The sequence below is a fragment of the Rhinolophus hipposideros genome (assembly GCF_964194185.1).
Source record: "Rhinolophus hipposideros genome assembly, chromosome: 3".
NCBI classification, from domain to species: domain Eukaryota; kingdom Metazoa; phylum Chordata; class Mammalia; order Chiroptera; family Rhinolophidae; genus Rhinolophus; species Rhinolophus hipposideros.
Window position 1 is genome coordinate 8,620,879 of NC_138049.1, and position 23,657 is coordinate 8,644,535.

Sequence of the window (23,657 nt, forward strand, 5' to 3'; positions counted from 1 at the left end):
CATGATTAAAAACAGATTAAAAAACACCTAGAAAAAGGTCAGAGACTGCTTCCTTCAAGGCAGTGTATAGAGAGGTTTCTGCTTTGTTGCACATTACGTGGGTGTTAGTTGGCTCTGTGACACTTTTTTCATCATATTTTACTGAAAATAACTACCAACCACTGTGTCAACTATGAAATCACTGACATAAGGTAAAAAGGAAGCAGACTTTAATCTGATGTTATGGTTAGAAAGTGCTTTCAGGCACAAATGACGCTCTTCTTGTCACCTGACTGCAAACCCCACTCATTTCACACACTCTAGCCTGACAGTCTGAATTCCACTTGTGGTTGTACCGGCCAAGACCTCTAAGCAAAGGAGGCAGACACAGTTGAGAAGAAGGAAAGTTTGGCAGTATCTCTTACACTTCTATTAAGTCCAAGTCAGGTGCCTCTGGTTCCATCGTGGAAAATATCATAACTCCCACCAGCTCGTCTTTCTCAGCCTTCCTCTTCCCAGTTTTCCATTCCTGTAAATAGGAATATCGTAAGTTAAAGTGGAGAGAGGAGTCACACTGCCCTTTGAAAATCCCCTACCAGAATCGGCTCACTGATCATCTTTATCTTTCTAATTTTCAGGAAGCAGGTCCCATGCCACCTCCCTGTGCACCCAGAGCCAAATGCCTTCCATCTCAAGTGTCACCTCGGACGTGAACAGTGCCCTACACAGCACGTTCGTCCAGAGCAGCGATTCAGCCACCTTTCTAAGCACTACCAATATAAACACAGCGAGTCACACACCCACCCTGAACTTCGACAAGGTGCCTCGAATTTTTAGGTCGTTTTCTAAAAAAGGTTAAAGCTTTTCTAAAATTCAAGATAGAAACCAGTATTGTGAGCTATTTTTAAAAAACATATTATTACAAGATATATACGAGGTCTGACAATTAAGTTCACAAACTGGTTGCAATGCTGTTGCTATCCTTTTTGGATGTATCAGAGGAATTATTCATTATGAATTTATACAAAGTGGACAAACAGTTAACCAAGTTTGGAAGTGCTGAAAAGGCTGTATGAAATGTTAGACAAAAACGACCTGAGCATTTCGCCAACAATTCATGGCTCTCGCATCTCGACAATGCACCAGCTCACACGGCACTGTCTGTGAGGGAGTTTTTAGCCAGTAAACAAATAACTGTATTGGAACACCCTCCCTACTCACCTGATCTGCCCCCAGTGACTTCTTTCTTTACCCAAAGATAAAGGAAATATTGAAAGAAAGACATTTTTATGACATTTAGGACATCGAGGGTAATACGACGACAGCTCTGATGGCCATTCCAGAAAGAGTTCCAAAATTGCTTTGAAGGGTGGACTAGGCACTGGCATCGGTGCACAGCTTCCCAAGGGGAGGACTTCGCAGGTGACCGTAGTGATATTCAGCAATGAGGTGTATGTAGTACTTTTTCTAGGATGAGTTCACGAACTTAATTGTCCGACCTCATATATCATATATATACACACACATATAGATAAGTGCCCAAAGCAAAAACACCCAGGCAAGGAACTGTCACAAAGTACATTCCTGTGTGAATACCAACCACCAAGGCCGAGAGGGAGAAAAGCAGCCCCTTCATGCCCTTCCCAATCTCCCCCAGAAGGTAACCATTATCCACTCTTTCATGGTTGTCATTTCCTCACTTTTAGAGTTTTATCACAAAAACATGAGTCTCAGAACTATGTTTTGCTAGTTTTTTGCATCTTTTGTGCCTGGTTCTTTTTGCTCCACCTCTACCTGGAGCTACAGTCACACTGTCGTTACAGCTGTAGTTCACTCATTTCGTTGCTGTAGAACATGCCCCCATTTACTTACCCATTCTACAACTGGCAGCCACCCCAGCCCCTGCCAAGTTTGAACAAAGCTACTATGTACATGTCTTCTGGTATATATATGTACATGCATTTGTCAGGGGTGGAAAATTGTTCACTTTAGTAGATGAAAACTGTTTTCCAAACTAGTCTCCCCAATTTTCACACCCACCAGCAGTGTGAGTCCCAGCAACTCCTCATCTCACCTAGAAGACACTGGATATGGTCAGCCTTTCTAATTTTAGCCGTTCTGTGACTCAGCAGTGTATTCACTGTGGTTTTAATTTGCACTTCTTTGATTACTAATGAGATTAAGTACTTTTCTATATACATTTGTTGATGATTCAGATACTTTCTTTTGTGAAGTACATTACAAATCTCCAATTTTTCTACTGGGTTGATTATCTTATCTATTAGTATGGGTTTTCATATATTCTAAAATCAGTACTTGGTTGGTTATATATGTTTAGACCTTTAGCTTATTTTTCACTTTTAATGGCTTCTTCTGATAAACACAAATTCTTAATTTTAATGTAGTTTAATTTATCAATGTCTATAGTTAGTTGTTTTTGTGTCTTATTTCAGAAATTTGAGAGAAATGAAGATATTCTCCTGTCACCTGTCACCTGGAAGCTTTTCTGTATTGCCTTTCACATTTAGACCTGAGAACTATTTGGAAATAATTTTTTAAAACTTTATACAACAGAAACTTCCAAACATACAAAAGTAGAGAGAAAAGTGCAATAACCCTCTACAGACTCAGCCTCAACAATTATCAAAATTTTGCCAATCTTGTTTTACCTACTCTCCTCCATTCTACCTTTTTTTTTTATTATTTAAACGGAAATCTCAGACATAATGTAATTTCACCTGTTCATACTGCATTATATAGTATCTTTAACAGTTAAGGCCATATATTAAAAACCTAACCACAATGCCAGTATCAACCTTAACAAAATCAATAGTAGATTGCTGTGAGGTAGTGACCAAATTTGATTTTTCTCCAATGGTACCATCTAACTGACCCAGCACCACTTATTGAAAAGACTGTCCTTGCCCCAGTGTACTCAGCACCCTCTTTGTCAAGTGTCTATTTTGTTCTGCTGGTCTGTTTGTCTATCTTTATGCCACCACCTTGCTATTGAAATTCATGAGTCTTGAAATCCAGTCAAGTCCTCTTCCCACTTTACTCTTTTTCAAGAGTATCTTGACTATTCTTAGTACTTCCATTTTCTACATATGACATCTTTGCTGTTCATCAATCCATGAAACAGTATTAGAAAATTTATTTAGATCGTATTTTATTTTTCTCAATGTTTCATAGATTTTTATGTAGATCTTTGGTACATTTTCTTATATTTATTCTTAGATATTTGATACTTTTGGTGCTATTGTAAAGATGTTTTTAGACTTTCATTTTCTGCTTATTGTCAGTATATAAATATGCAATATCTCATGTCCATCTACCTTATTAACCACTTATTTCTAATAATTTTCTGTAGATTCTTTGGGATTTTCTGTGTCCATCCATCTGTATCAGCTACTATTCATATGTCAATATCTTAGTTTTTAGTGATTATCTGGTTTTACAGTGTCAATTTAGCCAGTGAGGAAATTGTGACTCAAGAGTGTAAATGTCTTGGACAAAAATCACAGAGGTTGTTAGAAGCAGAGCCAAGACTAGAACTCAAGCGGCTTGACTCATTTTTTCCTCGTATATCACTTTTATGGTAAGTTAATCTTTAAAGGTGCCATTAAAAAAAAACCACACACACACCCAAAAACCAATGTCTAGATTTATTATTATTTTTAATAATATTCTGCATAAAACAATCTTTAGAAGTATTTTCTAAACCAAATCCTTGCCAAATCAATCAAATAAACCCTTGTTAAAAGTCCTGTGAGTCACCAGAAAGGCTACAAACTGGGTGGGGGCACCATGTAGTTTTTGTAACTACAAAGTAACTCACTCAAAGAAGCTAATATAACTTGATATACTATGACTAAATATCACATCTCACCAGAAAAAACTAGAGTTTTCCAGAGCAGCCTGCAAGGCTAGACCTATGACATATACAAATTCACAAAGAAATGCTAAAGCACTTCAATGCTTTCTAATTCCTGACCTGGCTACGTACAACACATTCAAATGAGACTGTAAATTCTAGAAACAAGCAATAACTGAAAATAAGGCCCAAATATTTATACTACGTTAAGTGTATGCATACGTCTGTAAACAGAGCCCTAAATTTAGGCTTGTTATTGTAAATGTGGTCACTTTAAATAAGAAAAAATAGTACAAAGAAGTTTAGCAAGTAAATCTCTGTCTAGAAGTTCTAACAAAGTATATGGTATTCTATTATTTCATTTAACATGAAAATCATTTCATGATTTTTTCCCTAGGATCATAATTTGTTTCGTATCTGTTACTGGAATCTGAACTCACTTATGCTTTTATCTTTTAGATTGTTTTCTAAGACGTAATAATTGTTATGAGAAAAACTAGGGAGAAAACACCTTTAGAGAATAAGAAGACAATAAGTACAGTAAAAGCTTCAGGAGAGAAAAAAGTTTTCAAAGCTGACAATAACGAGATATCAAGCAGCCAATTTTTTCCTGATTATCAAAAAAGGACAGATGATCATTGGCGGAATGATTGGCAACAGGGACAGGCAGAGCAGCATTTACTTTGGACGAACAACTATTATTTAGTCTGGAAAAACAACTCGGTTTTAATAAGGATGGTTCAATTTCTAATCTACTTTTCCTTTCAAAATGCTATCACATTGTAAGGTCAAAATGTGATCATAAAAAAAAAAAATCACTCAATTACCCATACTTCACGCAGATAATATCCTGCATACTGTGTTTTCCCAAAAATAAGACCTAGCCAGACCATCAGCTCTAATGTGTCTTTTGGAACAAAAATTAATATAAGACCCGGTATTAAATTATATTATATTAATTTTTACTCCAAAAGACGCATTAGAGCTGAAGGTCCAGCTAGGTCTTATTTTCGGGGAAACACGGTAGTTTGGTATCTATCCCATGTTTAAAAGCATCTAGGAAAAATGTTCTTACTCTATCATATCTTTCATCCTGTCCACTCCATTCCCCGTTTATGGGAAGCCATCCTGGCAAGGAGTTCTTTCACATTTTACAACTAATTTCCTAGGGCTGGGATTTAGATGTCTATCCTCTCATTGTCTTTGGAGGAAATGAGAAATAACCACCTAGCCAACATAGTTTTAACTCCTTTCAGACATAAAACTGTATGCATGTGACAATTCTCAACAGACTCTTAAGACTCTCAGAATAAAATATCCTACCTTTTCATCCCGGAAATTTAGAAATTGCTGGAAAACCTCACTTTCTGAAATTACCGGATGACGACACATCCTGGTCATCCACGCCTGAAGTCTCTCCATGCGCATTTTGATAAATTCTTCTTCAAAGCGACCTGCAAGACACACACTGAGAGCACTGTACATCTGGGTCTAAAATGAATTACTGTCACTGCAATTGGAAAGCTGTTTACATAGCTACTGGCTACTTGGTATAAAGTTATTTAGTAAAAGGTCAGCCATGGTAATGTTTTACTAACCTGAAAACAAGCAACACAGTGGATGCTGAAAGACCCATAGGTAAGATAAGACAGATTTTTTTAGTTTGTAAGAATAAAATTCCAACTAGACAAATTAATAAACCTTTTGATTGTAACAAGAATAATCACAGCCTTGAAGTGCTATTTTCTTCAAGGATCCCCAAAGTACTTAACAAATTTAAAAGTAAATTTGATTTCCGTATGAAGAACTTTTTCTTTGAAACTACCATTATGCTAGGTCCTGTATGTCCATATTAAGTCCTATAGGCAAGAATAAAAGGGTGATAAAGTGGAATTTTAAATGTAATTCTTACAAAGCACATAAAATTTCTGTATTTATAAAAATGTGTCCAAATGCAATATAATCTCAGATATACAAATGAAAATTTAGTATTTATGGAAAGTAACTCAGGATTGTAGCTTTCCCCGTTTTGTTTTTTAAATTACTTAAACTAAAATAGAAAAGGCAAAATTTCCATGAGTGCAATAATGAAAGCTGCTATCTCAGAACTCATGACTGTCCTAAAACAGAGCTTAGTAAGTCATATTTCTATTTTAGAAGTAGAAAATCAGCTTAACAAGCCTGACATACCAATCATCAAGTGAACATGGAGAATTTTTATAAGCCGACCAAAGGAAATCTCTGAGTTAAAAGCCTTCTGGAAATGGAGATTCTAGCCACAGATGAGTGAGGTTATCAGTTAACCCAGTTCCCCCCAAAATAAATATAAACCCAGACAATCAAAAAAATCAGTGCTCTGGAAACCAACCGAAGGCCAAGGGCCATCTGAGAAGTGTTTCTGTTTGTAAAACTGCTGAACTTCAGGCACGAACAATGGAAATCTGTGGCGTTCTGGCCGGGCCTGCCCTGCGCAGCCTCATCCCCTTCTTGGGTGACATGGAGGTTCTGCCAGGGAGAAGCTGGCTGTGAAGACTGGCAGCCGTAGCTTCCCTGGTGAAGGAGGAGGCTCACTTGACCTGGAGCAGTGGGAGACGCCCATGCTCAGGGGTGGTGGCAGTGACAATCCAGAGGCTGGGAACAGGGAGGGCCAATGGCTCTACCAGCTGAGGTTAATGGTTGAGCAAGAAATTCCAGGCCGAGGCTGAGCGCAGAAACAGTGGTGATTAGGTGGGGTCCAAGCCAGCCACACTCTGGCCCACTCTGAGGCTGCATCGTGTAAAGGAGACGCAAAAGGACCCTCAAGAAATTAGAAGCCAGGACTAACTTGAAAATGACATCAACTTTGAATGTGCTCCCCTACCCACACACATATCCACTGGCAGGGACAGAAGTTTCAACGGCTTGCGGTAGGCTCGCTACTAATCTACACAGTTGCAGTTGAACCCTAGGAAGCCAAACTTAAAAAGAAAAACATAAAAATAATTGAGCTGCAGGAGAGACAAATTTCTGAGATTTAGTCCAGGCAAGTTACTTACCAAACAAAAACAAACAAACCATAAAGCAGAAACAACAAAAACCTTCAGAGACAAAATTCAGAACCCAGAATTGCTAAAATATATCCTGTAAAACGTCCAGTTTTCAAAAAAACATTAAGAGACTGTAAAGAAACAAGGTATAACCCATACTGAGAAAAAAAGTAGTCAAGATAAGTTTCCTCTAAGTGTCCCCAGATGTTGAATTTAGATGAGAAAAACAAAACGGCAGAAAACGCAGTGTCTATAAATATGTTCAAAGGACTAAAGGAAGTCATGTTTAAAACATTAAAGAAAAACATGACAAGGAATCAACAAATGGAGATTCTTAAGAGAGAAACTATTTAAAAAATCAAATAAAAACCTTGAAAATACAGTAACTGAAATTAAAAATTCACTGTAGGGGTTTAACAGCAGATTGAAGAAGACAGAAGAATGAGTGACTGAATCTGAAGATAAATCAACAGTAGTTATCTAATCTGAAGAACAGAGAGGAACAAAACTAAAGAAAAACGAACTGAGCCTCAGAAAACATCAAGCATACCAACATACATGGGAAATCCCAAAGGAGAAAGAGAAAAAATATTTAAAGAAATAAGGGGGTCATTTCCCAAATTTGATGCAAAATTTTAATCTATACTTCCAAGAAGCTCAACAAACTCCAAGTAGGATAAATATAAAGATATCGGGGGCGGCTGGATGGCTGAGTTGGTTAGTGCACAAGCTCTCAACCACAAGGTTGCCAGTTCAATTCCCACTTGGGATAGTGGGCTCTGCCCTCTGCAACTAAAGATTGAAAACGGCAACTGGACTTGGAGCTGAGCTGCGCCCTCCACAACTAGATTGAGGGACAACGACTTGGAGCTGATGAGCCCTGGAGAAACACTGTTCCCCAATAAAAATAATTAATAATAATAATAAAAAGACATCCACACCAAGACCACACCAAGATATAGCAGAATCAAACTGCTGGAAGACAAAAACAAAACAAAAAAAATCCTGAAAGCAAGTGAAGACGATTCATCATGCGTGGTGGGGTGTGCGTGCACGTGTGCATGAGTGTGACTGACAGGACAGAATGATTTGCCATCTGACACAGTGGAGATCAGAGGCAATGGAAGGACATAGTCAACATGCTGAAAGAAAAACTATCAGATATGAATTCCATAACCTGTAAACCTATCTTTTGAAAATAAAGGCCACATAAAGACACGCCCAGGCAAACAAAGTAGGAGAGAGAATTCCCTGATAGCAGACCTGCATTACAAGAAAGATTAAAGAATCCTTCAGGCTATTACTTCAGGCTAAAAGGAAATTACCCAAATGCACAGGAAGAAATAAAGAGCACCAAAAATATGTGGGTTAATATAAAAGATTATACAGACAGGCAACTAGTAAAAAAATGACTTTAAAAATTTAGTTATTTTAAAAATGAGAAGAACTAAAATGGCACATTAGAAAATATTTAACTCAAAAGGAGGAACAGAGGAACAAATAGAAAACAGCAAAATGGCACATGTAAATCTAACTGGGTTAATAATCATATTAAATAAAACTTGTCTAAAATCTCCAATCAAAATGTAGATTGTCAGACTCTGTAAAGAAAGACCCAACTATGTTGCCAACAAGAGATGTACCTTAGATTCAAAGACACGAACAGATTGAAAGTGAAAGGGTGGGGAAAGGCATACCACGCTAGCAGTACCTAGGAGAGCTGAAGTGGCGATAGGAATATCAGACGCAATAGACTTTAACAAAGAAAACCTTACTAGAAACCAAGGGGAACATGTCACTACATCAGGAAGATACAGCAATTACAAACTTAATGTGGACTTAACAAGAAAGCATCAAAATACATGAAGCTGAAAGTGACAGAACTGAAAGGAGAAACAGTCTGACAATAACTATGGAAAATTATAGAAAGAAAACTGGCAACGTTACAGAATCCTGAACAACAGTTTCAGCCACCTCAGCTTAACTGACAATATAAATAGAGTATTCCACCAAATTGCTGTTGAATTCAGATTTTTTTGAAGTACACACTGAACACTCTCCAGGATAGACCATCTGTTAGGCCCTACAAAAATTCTCAATACATTTAAAGGGATTAAAAATCACAGAAGGTATGCTTACTTTCAGAATGAAATTAGAAGTCAAACAAAAAAATGTGGAAAATGCTCAAATATTTAAAAATTAACTGTATTTCTAAATAATCCATAGGTCAAAAACTTATAAGGGAAATGAGAAAGTATTTTTAACTGAACATGAAAATGCAGCATATCAAAACTTATGAGAGATGGTAAGTCAGTACTTAGAGGAAAGTCTAACATTTAATGATTGTAATAGAAGACAACAATCTCAAAACAATACGTTTCCATGTTTAAAAAACTAGAAAAAGAGCAAATTAAATCCAAAGCAAGCAGATGGAGAGAAGTAGGAGCAGAAAAGAATGAAATAGGTAAGAGAAAAACAAGAGAGAAAAATCAAGAAAATAAAAGAGACACCAATTATCAAAATCAGGACTGAAGGAGTGATTATCACTATAGACTTTAAAAGTACACAGGAATACTATGAACAATTCCAAGCCCGTACCCAACAAATGATACGAAATAGATCAATTCAGAACGACTGAAGCTCACTGAAGAAGAGAGCGCCTGAGAGCCCTGTATCTATTTAGGAAATTCACAGTTAGTCTTCCACAAACAACACTCCAAGTCCAGATCACATCAGTGGTGAATTCCACCAAACATTTATGGAAGAAATAATATCAATTCTACACTCTCTCCTTCAGATTATAGAAAAGAAGGGAATACTTCCAAACTTGTGAGGCCAGCAATGCCAATACCAAAACCAGACAAAGACATTACAAGGTAACTGTAGACCAGTAACCCTCACGACCAGACACAAAATTCCTCAAGCAAATATTAGCAAATCAAATTCAGTAATTAAAAAACACACAATAAAGAATAATACGTCACAACCAAGTGAAGCTTATCCCAGGAATGCAAGGCTAGTTCAGCATATTAAGAAAATCTGTATTATTACCTCAATAGATACACAAAACACATTTGACCAAATTCAGCATTTACGTAGAAAACTTTCAGCCAACTAGGCCTAGAAGTCTAACTTGATCAAAGGGGACCTACAAAAATACCTAAAGCCAACATCCTATTTAATGGTGAAAGACAATTCTTTCTCCCAAATATTGGGAACAAAGCAAAAACGTCTGCTCTCACCATTTCTATTCAATTTTATATTGGAAGTCTTAGCCAGTTCAATAAGGCCAAAACAGAAACAGATGGCACAGACTGGAAAGGATGAAATAAAAGTCTCTACTCCAAAATAACATGATTGTCTACATTAAAAAAGAAAAAAAAAATCCCCCAAATCCACAGAAAAAAACTTCTGGAATTAGTGAGTTTAGCAAGGTCACAGATACAAGGTCAACATATAAAAATCAACTGTATTCTAGTGCAACAAAAAACTGGCAAACAAATTAAAAAACAAACAGTACGATTTACAATAGAACCCAATTAAATTATTACATGTAAACCTAACAAAATCTGTATTCTGAAATATATGCAGAATATGTGCTGAATCTCTATGATGAAACTACAAAACACAAATGAAAACCAAATATGATATATTTATGTTGTTGGATTAGAAGACTACACATTAAGATTTTAATTCTCCCAAAATTGATCTACAGAATCAATGTACTTCCAATCAAAATTCCATCATGATCATTTATAGATATCTACAAACTGACTTTTAGATTTACATGGAAAGTCAAAAAAGAATAACCAAAAACAAATCTGAAAAAGAACTAAGTTGGAGAGTTCACACCACCTGATTTAAAGACTTACTATATATAAAGCTGTATTAATCAGACAGTGTGGAACTGGCAAAAGGATGGATGCATAAAACAATGGAACAGAAACTAAGCCCAGAAATAAATCCACAAATATGGTCAATTGATTTTTGACAAAGGTGCAAAGGAAACTCAACAAAGAAGGAATACTCTTTCTAACAGATAGTACTAGAATCAGTACATATCCAGATACATAACATAAACCCTTACCACACCTCACATCTTATACAAACATTAATTCTAAATGCAGCATAGATCTAAATGTAAAACCTAAAACTTCAAAACTTGTAGAAGAAATATCAATGTGAAGTTGGGTTAGGCAAAGAGGTCTTAGTCATGATACCTAAAGCACAATCCTTTAAATAAACAGCTGACAGACTGGACTTCATTACAATTAAAAGCTTTTGTTACGCAAGACACTGTTAACAGAAAGACAAGCCGCACTTGGGACAAATTACTTGCAAATCACATTACTTGACAGAAAACTGGTCTCCAGAATATATAAAGATTCTGAAAATTTAACAATAACAAAACCTAATAAAAAATGGGCAAAAGATTTGAACACACACGTGACCAAAGACATTATATGGATGAGAAATAAGTACACGAAAAAACGCTCAACAGCATTAGTCATTAGGGAACAGCAAATTAAAACCATGAAGAGATACCACTACCTTCCCATTAGACTTACTAAAATAAACAAAAAACAGACACTACCAAAAACAGAAGTTAAGGATGTGGAATCTCTGACACTCATCCATTGTGGGCGGGGATTCCAAAATGGTACAGCCACTTTAGATAACAGTCGGGCAATTTCTTCAACATTAAACATATACCCACCATACGACCCACTCTTTCTACTCCTAGGTATTTACCCAAGAGCAATGAAAACTTATGTTCATGTAAAAATTTGTATATAAATGTTTATGGCAGCTTTATTTACAATTGACAAAAACTGGAAACCCGACTGTACTTCATTGAGTGAATGGGTAAACAAACTATGGTAGAGCCATACACTGAAATACTCTCAGCAATAAAAGAAACAAAGTATTGATACACAACAAGTTGGATGAATCTCAAATGCATTATGCTAAGTGAAAGAAGCCAAACTCAAGACCACACACTATGTGTTTCCATTTATCATGATATTCTAGAAAAGGCAAAATTACAGTCAGAAGACAGATCAGTTTTGCCATGAGTTAGGATGGTGGGGGGGCGGGGCGGCTGAAAATAAAAGGCCAGTATGAGGGAGGTTTGGAAGGTGACAGAACTTTCTGTGTATTGTGAGTATAGTGGTGGTTATAAGACTGTCGTGGTACCTGTCAAAACGGTACATCAAAAGGCGTGAATTCACTGTGTGTAAGTTTCAAAAAAAAAAAAAAAATGCAGCCTGGACTTGCCCTTAGAAATTATGAATACCAATAAGCACAAGTCTTTGAATGAGAAGAGTATAACCCACCATCAAACACTCATGACCTAAAACATGGACATCGCCTGCACATTAAAGTACTTCAAATTCTGCACTTACCAGGAGCAGAGATTAAATGCTACATAAGCTTAGGCTGTGCAGAAAGTCTCATCTGTTGGGAAGAAGATGACCCCCACCTCCTGGATAGAAAAGACCCAGTAAGTCAGCAGGGGCCCCGCTATACCAAATTCCCCATTATGAGCAAGTGAATTATACTAAGAGTTCATAAGCTACTCAGCGGTTGAAATTAATTAATTAATTCATTAATGATTCTTATTCCTCCTGGAAATAAACACAGCTGGTTTATTTCCAAATGATGACTTCAAATGTTATTTTGTGCTTGGTAAGATTTTCATACCGGTTTCTAGAGAATTAGAAAAAAAGGGGAAGGAGGGATTTCCAGTTCCCCATTTTCAACAAACCTAACTTAGGTTTTCATTAAGAATGTGAATTACGAGTTTTGCACCCAGGAATAAGAGCAGATTCACTCAGTATGAGTTCACGAAGAACAAATCTATGAACAAATGAAAAAATGTTAGCTTTAAGTTTTCCACAGAAAGACCCAGTGCACAGAAATGTCATGGCATGACCTCCTAGGCATCTCTCTTTCTTTTCTCCAGCACTGAAGTGAGAGGGCAGTTTATACAGTACTGCTGTGGTGGGCGTCACGGCAGGAGGCGAACAAGAGAAGGAGAAATAAAGTGGCTTCTGTGCTTGCCAGTTTCCTCGGCACATGTCCCAGTCAGGAAATCAAAGCTCAACTTTCTTCAGACGAGGGGCTGTTGCTTTCTGGCTTTTCTACGACATCCTCCTGGCTTTGGGCCTGAACTTTTTTTTTAAACAAACCTTAATATGAGCCCAGAATCATGATTCTATGATGCTTTCAAGTATCACTGAATGATTAGCACTGATTCAGAATAAACAATGTATTACAACCTGAAAAATACGCGAAGTCTCCAGCCCTAAAATAGCGCATTAATCCACTTATTCAAATACTACGGAGCACATATTGTCCCAAACAAGCTGATAAAGGAGAGTACAAAATTCAAGAAATGAAATTTGAAAATATGGAGAAAGGCAGAACTGAAGTTTTCATGGAAAGAAATCTAACTTTTTAAAAAGAAAGCTGTGATTCAAAACAATAAGGACAACAGAAAGGAGGGACAGTGAGTACCTGAACAGGGCATAGAACTAGGGGTACTGCGACACCTCTGAGTGGAAGGAGGCAGGCAGCAAGCTGACCAGCCTGGCCACGCTGACATGGTTTTCACTCAACTGCCAGTTCCAACAGAGGCCGCTCAGAAGTCACCCCACATGCGGGCAAGGATGTGTGCGTCTGCCTGGCAATACGGCCCCACCCTCTATTCCACTAGAACAATTTGACATTTGTGAAAATGAAAACAAAACAACTTTTTAAAAACAAGTGTATCCGTCCTCTTTAAAAATTTCAGAGTAACATAAAACGTAAAACAAAGTAAAGTACAAAGTTTTACAGAGAATAACTTTCTTATCCTAAGGCTTCTAATTCAAACTAAATATTAGTTGGTCCTCATCTCATAATGCAAACAGAGCAAGCTTTGCAATCAGATTCCTTTTTTAGCAATCCCGAGCGAGTGCGTTTCATGTCTCTGAATCGAGAAAGCACAAGATAAGTGTCTAAGCACACATGACACCTGGCACGTAGGGATAGAGTTCACGGCCACGCTGAAAGCACCCTGAGCTGGCTCTGCCATTTGGCTGGTTAAGATTCTCATTCCTCTCTACACGATTTATCTCAACTCTTACTGAATGAGGATTAAACCCTCTCTGGTCGTCCCTGACCTGTGGGAAAGAATCCTTCCTTCAAGGCCTCCACGTTTCTTCTCGCTGGGTTCAGGTTAACCTGTTGATGTCTCTTTTACTTCCCTTAGAGGCCTTCAAGTTCAGACCTTTTAAGCCTTACTCTCACTTTGATCCTTTCCTTTCTATACTTACTAGTTTTATTTACCTGAAAAATTTCTAGCTACAAACTAAAACTCTTTCTAATCTTTAGTAAAGCTCAGTGTCTTTATAAACTTTTTTTCCAAGACAAACATATTTAGTAGTAGTATTTCAGGTTCTATACAACGTTGGAGATTTTTAAAAAATCAGTGACAGTTCTCAAAACAGACACAGAAACAAATACTCTCTGACCGCGTATTTACAAGGGGCTCTGATAACACCTTTGGTGGATTACTGACCAGATTATTTGGGGCAGGTCAAGTGGGGAAACATGACACCTTAAATAAGAAAAAGGAGAGGGTAATAATCAATGACAAATACAAACATTTAAATATCAATAGTCACACCTAAATAATTGAGTAGAAAGCTTGGCAACTTCCTGCATTAACAGAAGCTCTGTGGCTTCTACGCCTAATGTTTACCCCTTCTAATGAAAACAACACAGCTGGGCTGTATGATGTCTCCGTCAGTTGGGTCATATATTTTTATTTCCACCTTAGGCTATCTGGATCATTTCTATTTTCTCAGGTATCATTTTTCACATTTAAAAAAATTCACATATTTCTTTTATGGGAAAGAGTGTAGCAACAAAGAAAACGACTTTCCTAGAATTCAAGATATGTGCAAAAGAACTGTGACAGAACATTTTATGAAACATTCTTGGTAGGTGTTTATGTAACTTCCATATATATGTACGACATATATAGCTGTACGTAGCCACTGTTCCAAACTTACACATCTTGAGTTTGGATGGAAAATGCCATTACTGCTTTACATCGAACTGGGGCTGTTTTAACTTGTCATCCTGAGTTCAGTGTCGCACACACTCACCTGTGACTTGCTTATCTGGGAGAGAAGGGATTGGAATGGCTGATCCAAACTTAACCAGGAGACGCTCGTATAACCAGTCAAAGTGTTTATACCTGTGGTTTACAGACCGATTAGTGTTCTACAAAACAGGGGAAAGAGGAGAAAAGGTTACCAATGCCAACTACAGAAAATGAAGAAAAAGGCCAACTATAACTAGTGATGGAAGCCTGACAGCGTTCGGTAACTCGGATACTTACAGTAGGTGTTAACTGGTACTCAATGTAGCTCTTCAGCCCATACATTTTGGAGCCTTTCCTGGGATCTGCCACCAAACAGTCAAACGTGGAGGTAGGATAAACCCACATCGGGCCATAATCTCCAACCTGTACAACAGTCCAGGGAGAGTTAGTTTTGTTACACACAAAAATAGTACATAAATTTGATGTAAGTCATCAAATGTCTCTCTTCAGGACTAGAAGTTCTTTGGAAGGGCACTCTTCCTCCTCTCAGAGAAGTGACATCAACGCGTTCTGTTCCTGTTGAGGTCCCACTTGCCAGGACAAACTCCTCAGCTCCCCATATGGGCATTTCCCCAGGGGGCATGCTAGATGGAACAGTTTTTCTCTCTAGTCCAGCTGTCTTAGTTATATGTATGAAGGGCTTGTTTTAAAAATTTTCTGACAGTTTGTGAAATATAAAATTACATCCTTAGATGTCTCAACAATGTCAAACTGCCATCAAACTTTCTCAACACTTATTCTCATTTTCTGTATACCCAGTCCTAATGACTTTTAAAGGTGGAAGGAGGAAAAAGTGGGGTGGGGCATGAAAGTTCAGAGGTTTTTAGGTCAGGATGGTGACTGGGGCCCAGAGAATTTTAATAAGGGACTAAAGAGAAGATCTCTGAACAATGTGCTCTGACTCCCTGAGAGAGAGCCAGATCCAGGTGGCTCTCAAAGCTGCAGAGCAGACATCATTAAGAGGAGCTTCTGGGGAACTTCCCACAACTCTGATCAACTAGGGCTCACTACCCACGGGATCACATTTTATTAGTGGGTAGGGTTACTGCACTTTAAAAGCAAAGAAACAGGTCTCTGCTTTCTCTTGGTTTCCTAAAGACTCAATGGCTTTCCTCGGCTTTCTTTCCCATGCAAGAAGCCCACACAGACAGGCCTGCCTGCAGGGCACACAGCCCAGATCGACCTAAAAGTTGGGAGACAACTCAAACGCCGGGTTCCTTTAGCTCATTTCTCCCACTGCCATGCTTGTGACAAAGTTCCCTCTGAGAATCTGAGGGGCAGGGCAATTGGCTCTTAACTGTGTGAAGTTTTAAATTTAATGAAAAGAACAATGATACATGCTCAGTATTTACAAAAAAGTCTGAAGAAAAAGAAAATAAATTAAAATAATCTTTAACCAGAGGACAACTACCCCAAATTTGCTTTGAGGGATGAAGGATCAAAGGGGCTCTTGGTCACAGCCTTTCTCTCCTTTTCGAAGATTTAGGAACAAGTAATAAAATAAATCCAGTATCATTCTTAAAATTTTATCAAGTTTTCTAGGACCCAGAGATCCTAGAATAAGACCAGATGTTTCCTCATCCTTTGAGTCCATGGTGATTACACCAAAGGTCTTCCTCTATCTGATTGTCACAGGCTTAAGGCCATGTGGTCAGGAGACAGCCACCGTTCTTTCGCAGGATTTCATCTGGGAATTTACAGCTATATACTGCGTAGACAGAAAATCTACCAGCAATGAACATTTGGGTGAAACTAAAGAGCCCATGCATGTTACATAATAATCAAGTTATTCTAAGACAGACATTCTTAATGGTGCCATTAACTCCCAGCTTTTACTGGCTCGCTCCTTATCGTGACCTGGGAGCTGGTTTACTGGAAGACAGACTAATTCTTATGCACACAGTGGAAACGGCACCTTATTCTGATAACATGCATGCACTTTGCCAGGATAGAAACCTAAATATTTGAGTTGCGTTTACTAGCTAAATATACAGGGCTGGTTGAAAAACAGCATGTAAAAGATACTTCAAACCACCTTAGAGAAGAAAAATTATGAAAAGAATATATACTATGGGTGCTGTTGGTTCAATAACTAAGTCTGAAAGGTAAATATAAAGAATATCTAAACAATATAATGACAGGCATTAATTCATGCTAATCATTTTTAGTACCCTTAGAATACTTGACATATACTGTCAGTTATTTGGAGCATTTAATGTATTTAAAAATACTTTCCAAATGACTAACAACCCTCTTAGTTTTAAAGAATTATAAAAGAACTTAATCAGAAACAGAGCAGCCAACAAAAAAATTGAACAAACTTACAATGATAGCAATTTTCTCTTTGGGTTTTGCTAGTTGCTTGGCCAACAAATACTGTTCCATTCCAGGCTTCGCAAATCCAGGAAATCTAATCATGAAGGCAAATGTTTGTGAGTCTTGTTTTCCTAGAAAAGAATTCTACAGCTCTCGTCCACATTTACTTAATACAACAGTTTTAACCTTGTTCTGTCTTTTAGATGTACTAGAACTAGGAAACTGTGGTAAATGAAACCTAACGTAATCAGATTGTTCAATGGCCAATTAGTCATTTAATTAAGCTTTACCTAGTAAGAGAACAGTCTGACTCCAGAAGGTGAGATGTTTATGGTACCTATTTGGTTAACTGGATCGGAAATATACTATCACCCCACAAAGAGTGAAGGATCCAGAAAAATGTCCCCCAGAGGTCACAGGAGGAGCTGGTACTGAGCATACCAGCTGGAGCTGACCACACGGGGCAGCAGCCACTCACCGCCATCTATATAGCCAAATTGAAGCTGCTTTTCAACATACTCCTTCTGGGAAGCCACAATTACCCCAAAGAAGCCGCCAATGTTCATAAGCACTTGTGCTAATTTCTTTTCTTACTTCAAACCAGTTTAGAAGACACGACAGAAAACCAGTCTTCTTAGGAGAGACCTAAAACATAATAAAGCTAACTACTTCCTGAAATCAAATCTAAATCCAAAGGAAATTTCTAAAATTGGAGAAAAGCTGGAATAAATGAGTAGCCATCCAAAGTGAGACTTCTAAAGAAGAAAATATTAATTTGGGTATTAGAACTTTTTTAATAAATGGGAAAGGGGGGAAAAAACCTCAGAAAGCAAAATACCTAAAATAGGAAAATAAATCTTATTTCAACAAAAAACCAGCTACATTATTTCTAATTTCATTCATATACCAAGTTAAGGCCAATGTGATGCTCTCAGGGGCCCGTATCTTTTACTTTATTCTTGACTGACTTCCCTCCAAGCCCTTTCCTCGACATTCTTTAAAACACAGATCATACAAGAGAGAAGCAAGAGGAGTCTAGGACCTAGAAGGCCTTGCGTTTGAATTCCAGCTCCAACACTTAATACCTATGTGATGCTCAGAGCTTCGGTCTCCGTGGGGAGAGAACTGGACCAATAAGACGTACCTTTACAGGTGATGAGGGAATTAAAGGACTTATGTAAAAAGCTTCATACATACTAATAAATTTAAATTATTTCTGATTACTCCATCCTCTCTTCGAAAGTATTTCCTACAGCTGCAGGTAGAGCTTTCTCTGTGCTTCTTCAACATTCTGAGCACCCCTCTGCTATACAATTGCCGTCATCTACACTGCAGCAGCCTACCAATATCTTAGACAAAGTATTTGTATTCCCAGGACCTACAGGAGCTACAGGAATACCCTAAACGCTTAATGAACTAATTGGCTAACTTGGCACATTTTTATTACAGAATCTACACTTATGGTAGAAAATGCTGATGGGAAAATCGGAGGATTACACATAATGATAACCCCTTGACTAGAATGGAAGATTCTGAGTGCAGAAATCGTCTGTCACACTTCCTCAGGTATTATGGGCCGCAGCAAAACTCCAGGGCCACCTATGCAGTCACTGAACGGAAATGCAATTTATTACTTCTTTGAGTATTATCAAGATGGATTCTTATAATGCTCAAGTATACTTAAATTTCTAATCTTTTCTGGTATAAGGTTTATGTTCCATGAATGGAATACATCTGTCATATACAATGAATTAACTGCTGAAAAGTATTAATACTTAAAAAATTTTTACAACTATTATAAATGTGAGTCACTTATACATTAGTCTAATTAAACAAAAATACATAGGAGTTTAAATGGTTCTCAGTACCGGAGGGGGGCGGATAACCTCAGAGGTTCAAGTGCCAATTGGGACTGCTCTAATCTGGTTTCAAGCTGGAATGAAATTTTAGAGCAGAAAGAATTCTTAAAGACAACCTCTTTACTTTAGCGGTGAGGAAACGGAGGTTTAAACAGGTTGTCTGACTCCCTCAAGAGCATACAGCAAATTGGAGAGCAAGTATGGGGCAGTGGAAAGCACAGGACAGGGGAGTCAGAGGCCTGGGCACCAGCCAGAACCCCACTTTCTAGCAATGCAAACTTGGCCAGTTATTTGTCTCAGTCTCCGCTTTCTTATTGTCAAACTGGGACTAAGAGATATATTCTATTCAAATGGGTTTTAAATATACTCTGTATTTGGGTTTAAAAAACAACTGAGAGTAATATACATCACTACTGAGAACTTCAAATCTGACTCTAAGAAACAGGATACGGTCAATAACAAATGGCTAATTTTATTATACAAGGAATCAAGCATGAAAATACGTAATGGAAGAAACTAGACAGAGGCAGGTAAAGTACGTAGCCAAAAGATAACTTATTTAATCACTGATGTTATTTTAATATATAAGAAGAACTTGTAGGACTTATTGAGTATATACATGGGGGGGTGCCAAACAAATGTATACACATTTTAAGAGATGATATCTATGCTCAAGCAGTAGTTCGCCATAATCAGAAGTGTCTGGACGCTGATGGGAACCACTCTGAGCATCTCTTGTCATTGCAGAAGTCAAATGTGACTTGCATTTATCTTTTGTTATTGGTATATATTGAGTATTACAATTAGTATTACCATTAATAAAGTTTTTTCCTTTCTTAAAATGTGTATACATTTTTTTGGCACCCCCCATATGTGTGTGTCCACACAGAGATCTAAAACTAGAGCTTGATATCTAGATACGTATGTCAAACATTATGTTTACAATTTTTTTCCAGACCTGATATCTGCTTTGAAGCATGGACTTGAAATATTGAAAAGTATTCATAATTTTAGAAAATAAAACTATTTTAAACATAACTGCTGCAAGAAAGAGTACTTGAAGATTCTTACGGAAGTCATAAATTGTATCTCCTTCAAGTTACACTGGTATCAACTACAGACTTATCCAGAACCCTCTACCAATGAATCCTACAGCGCTCTGTATACACTCACCCTTTCCCACAAACTTTCCTATTAAGCAGTGCATCTATGAGTACTGTTCAAAACATTTTTCCCTCCTTAATCTAAGAGAAATCTAAGTAAAACAAAATTTTAAACACATTAAACACAGCGGTTTAGAGCACATACTTCAAAGACTATGGGGCTGTTTGGACTCCCGACCAGATCCCCTACCACCTGTGTGAGCTTGGGCAGTTAATTAGCCTTTCTGGGCTTCAGTTTCTTCCACAGTAAAACAGAAATTGTATGTACCACAAAGGGATATGAGGGTCACATGAGAATGCAAGCAAATTGCTTTGCACAATGCCTGGCAATATGGTAAGTGATCAACAAATAGCAAAACACTTAAAAGAGGTATATTTTTAGCTTTCCTGTGACATCAACAATGAAGCCTTAAGACATTATGGAGTGAGTAAAGGTAAAAACAGTTTGCAGATCATTAACTAGAACAAGTATTGCCCTTTAAAACAAAAAACAAAAATTTAAATAAGCTTCCAAGCTAAGATCCAAATAAAAATGACCAAATCACACCCTAAATTTCATAAATCACCAAAAATGGAAAAGGCCTCTGTGCCTTACGTCTATTTCTAGAGTTCATGCTCCCAACTCCCTCTAAACCTACTTATTAAGAGGCAGCTTCATGGAAGAACTGCCTGCTCGGCTGTTCCCGCGCTGAGCACCTCCTGCTTCGGCCGACTCCGAATCCTTGAAGTAGGGAGACGAAGACTTGGGGTCATCCCAGTCTTCATCCCAATCGTCATCCTCACCTGTCGCTGTAGGTGGGCACAGGAGGTGTCAGTAAAGAAAAACAAAATACAAATGGAATGACTTCATTTTCTGGTAAACACTACTGACTGGGTTAACCAATTAAAAAATAGAGGAAAAGGGTGTAATATAGGAGTGTGATGGAGAGGAGAGTGCAGTACAGGAGAGTGATGGAGAGGAGGGTGCAGTACAGGAGAGTGACGGAGAGGAGGGTGCAGTAGAGAGTGTGACGGAGAGGAGGGTGCAGTAGAGAGTGTGACGGAGAGGAGGGTGCAGTAGAGAGTGTGACGGAGAGGAGGGTGCAGTAGAGAGTGTGACGGAGAGGAGGGTGCAGTAGAGAGTGTGACGGAGAGGAGGGTGCAGTAGAGAGTGTGACGGAGAGGAGGGTGCAGTAGAGAGTGTGACGGAGAGGAGGGTGCAGTAGAGAGTGTGACGGAGAGGAGGGTGCAGTAGAGAGTGTGACGGAGAGGAGGGTGCAGTAGAGAGTGTGACGGAGAGGAGGGTGCAGTAGAGAGTGTGACGGAGAGGAGGGTGCAGTAGAGAGTGTGACGGAGAGGAGGGTGCAGTAGAGTGTGACGGAGAGGAGGGTGCAGTAGAGAGTGTGACGGAGAGGAGGGTGCAGTAGAGAGTGTGACGGAGAGGAGGGTGCAGCAGAGAGTGTGACGGAGAGGAGGGTGCAGCAGAGAGTGTGACGGAGAGGAGGGTGCAGTAGAGAGTGTGACGGAGAGGAGGGTGCAGTAGAGAGTGTGACGGAGAGGAGGGTGCAGTACAGAGTGTGACGGAGAGGAGGGTGCAGTAGAGAGTGTGACGGAGAGGAGGGTGCAGTAGAGAGTGTGACGGAGAGGAGGGTGCAGTAGAGTGTGTGACGGAGAGGAGGGTGCAGCAGAGAGTGTGACGGAGAGGAGGGTGCAGCAGAGAGTGTGACGGAGAGGAGGGTGCAGCACAGAGTGTGACGGAGAGGAGGGTGCAGCACAGAGTGTGACGGAGAGGAGGGTGCAGCGCAGAGTGTGACGGAGAGGAGGGTGCAGCGCAGAGTGTGACGGAGAGGAGGGTGCAGCGCAGAGTGTGACGGAGAGGAGGGTGCAGCGCAGAGTGTGACGGAGAAGAGGGTGCAGCGCAGAGTGTGACGGAGAAGAGGGTGCAGCAGAGAGTGTGACGGAGAAGAGGGTGCAGCAGAGAGTGTGACGGAGAAGAGGGTGCAGCAGAGAGTGTGACGGAGAAGAGGGTGCAGCAGAGAGTGTGACGGAGAAGAGGGTGCAGCAGAGAGTGTGACGGAGAAGAGGGTGCAGCAGAGAGTGTGACGGAGAAGAGGGTGCAGCAGAGAGTGTGACGGAGAAGAGGGTGCAGCAGAGAGTGTGATGGAGAAGAGGGTGCAGCAGAGAGTGTGATGGAGAAGAGGGTGCAGCAGAGAGTGTGATGGAGAAGAGGGTGCAGCAGAGAGTGTGATGAGAAGAGGGTGCAGCAGAGAGTGTGATGGAGAAGAGGGTGCAGCAGAGAGTGTGATGGAGAAGAGGGTGCAGCAGAGAGTGTGATGGAGAAGAGGGTGCAGCAGAGAGTGTGATGGAGAAGAGGGTGCAGCAGAGAGTGTGATGGAGAAGAGGGTGCAGCAGAGAGTGTGATGGAGAAGAGGGTGCAGCAGAGAGTGTGATGGAGAAGAGGGTGCAGCAGAGAGTGTGATGGAGAAGAGGGTGCAGTAGAGAGTGTAATGGAGAAGAGGGTGCAGCAGAGAGTGTGATGGAGAAGAGGGTGCAGTAGAGAGTGTGATGGAGAAGAGGGTGCAGCAGAGAGTGTGATGGAGAAGAGGGTGCAGTACAGCAGTGTGATGGAGAGGAGGGTGCAGCAGAGAGTGTGATGGAGAAGAGGGTGCAGTAGAGAGTGTGATGGAGAAGAGGGTGCAGTAGAGAGTGTGATGGAGAAGAGGGTGCAGCAGAGAGTGTGATGGAGAAGAGGGTGCAGTACAGCAGTGTGATGGAGAAGAGGGTGCAGCAGAGAGTGTGATGGAGAAGAGGGTGCAGCAGAGAGTGTGATGGAGAAGAGGGTGCAGTAGAGAGTGTGACGGAGAGGAGGGTGCAGTAGAGAGTGTGACGGAGAGGAGGGTGCAGTAGAGAGTGTGACGGAGAAGAGGGTGCAGTAGAGAGTGTGACGGAGAAGAGGGTGCAGTAGAGAGTGTGATGGAGAAGAGGGTGCAGTACAGCAGTGTGATGGAGAAGAGGGTGCAGCAGAGAGTGTGATGGAGAAGAGGGTGCAGTAGAGAGTGTGACGGAGAAGAGGGTGCAGCAGAGAGTGTGATGGAGAAGAGGGTGCAGTAGAGAGTGTGATGGAGAAGAGGGTGCAGTAGAGAGTGTGATGGAGAGGAGGGTGCAGTAGAGAGTGTGATGGAGAGGAGGGTGCAGTAGAGAGTGTGATGGAGAGGAGGGTGCAGTAAAGAGTGTGATGGAGAAGAGGGTGCAGTAGGGAGTGTGATGGAGAAGAGGGTGCAGTAGAGAGTGTGATGGAGAAGAGGG

General features: G+C 39.6%; 1 protein-coding gene across 2 annotated transcripts in view; it reads right to left on the reverse strand.

Moving 5' to 3' along the window:
- SNX9 (sorting nexin 9) overlaps positions 1-23,657 on the reverse strand; it is a 94,371-nt gene that overhangs the window by 16,032 nt on the left and 54,682 nt on the right. For both annotated transcript variants that reach the window (XM_081032950.1, XM_081032949.1), the window contains 6 exons: positions 21,011-21,161; positions 17,360-17,444; positions 15,272-15,397; positions 15,036-15,153; positions 5,177-5,307; positions 405-508 (listed from right to left, as the gene is read on the reverse strand). In XM_081032950.1, the coding sequence (XP_080889076.1) occupies positions 405-508; positions 5,177-5,307; positions 15,036-15,153; positions 15,272-15,397; positions 17,360-17,444; positions 21,011-21,161 (715 nt within the window). The remainder of the gene's footprint in view (positions 1-404; positions 509-5,176; positions 5,308-15,035; positions 15,154-15,271; positions 15,398-17,359; positions 17,445-21,010; positions 21,162-23,657) is intronic.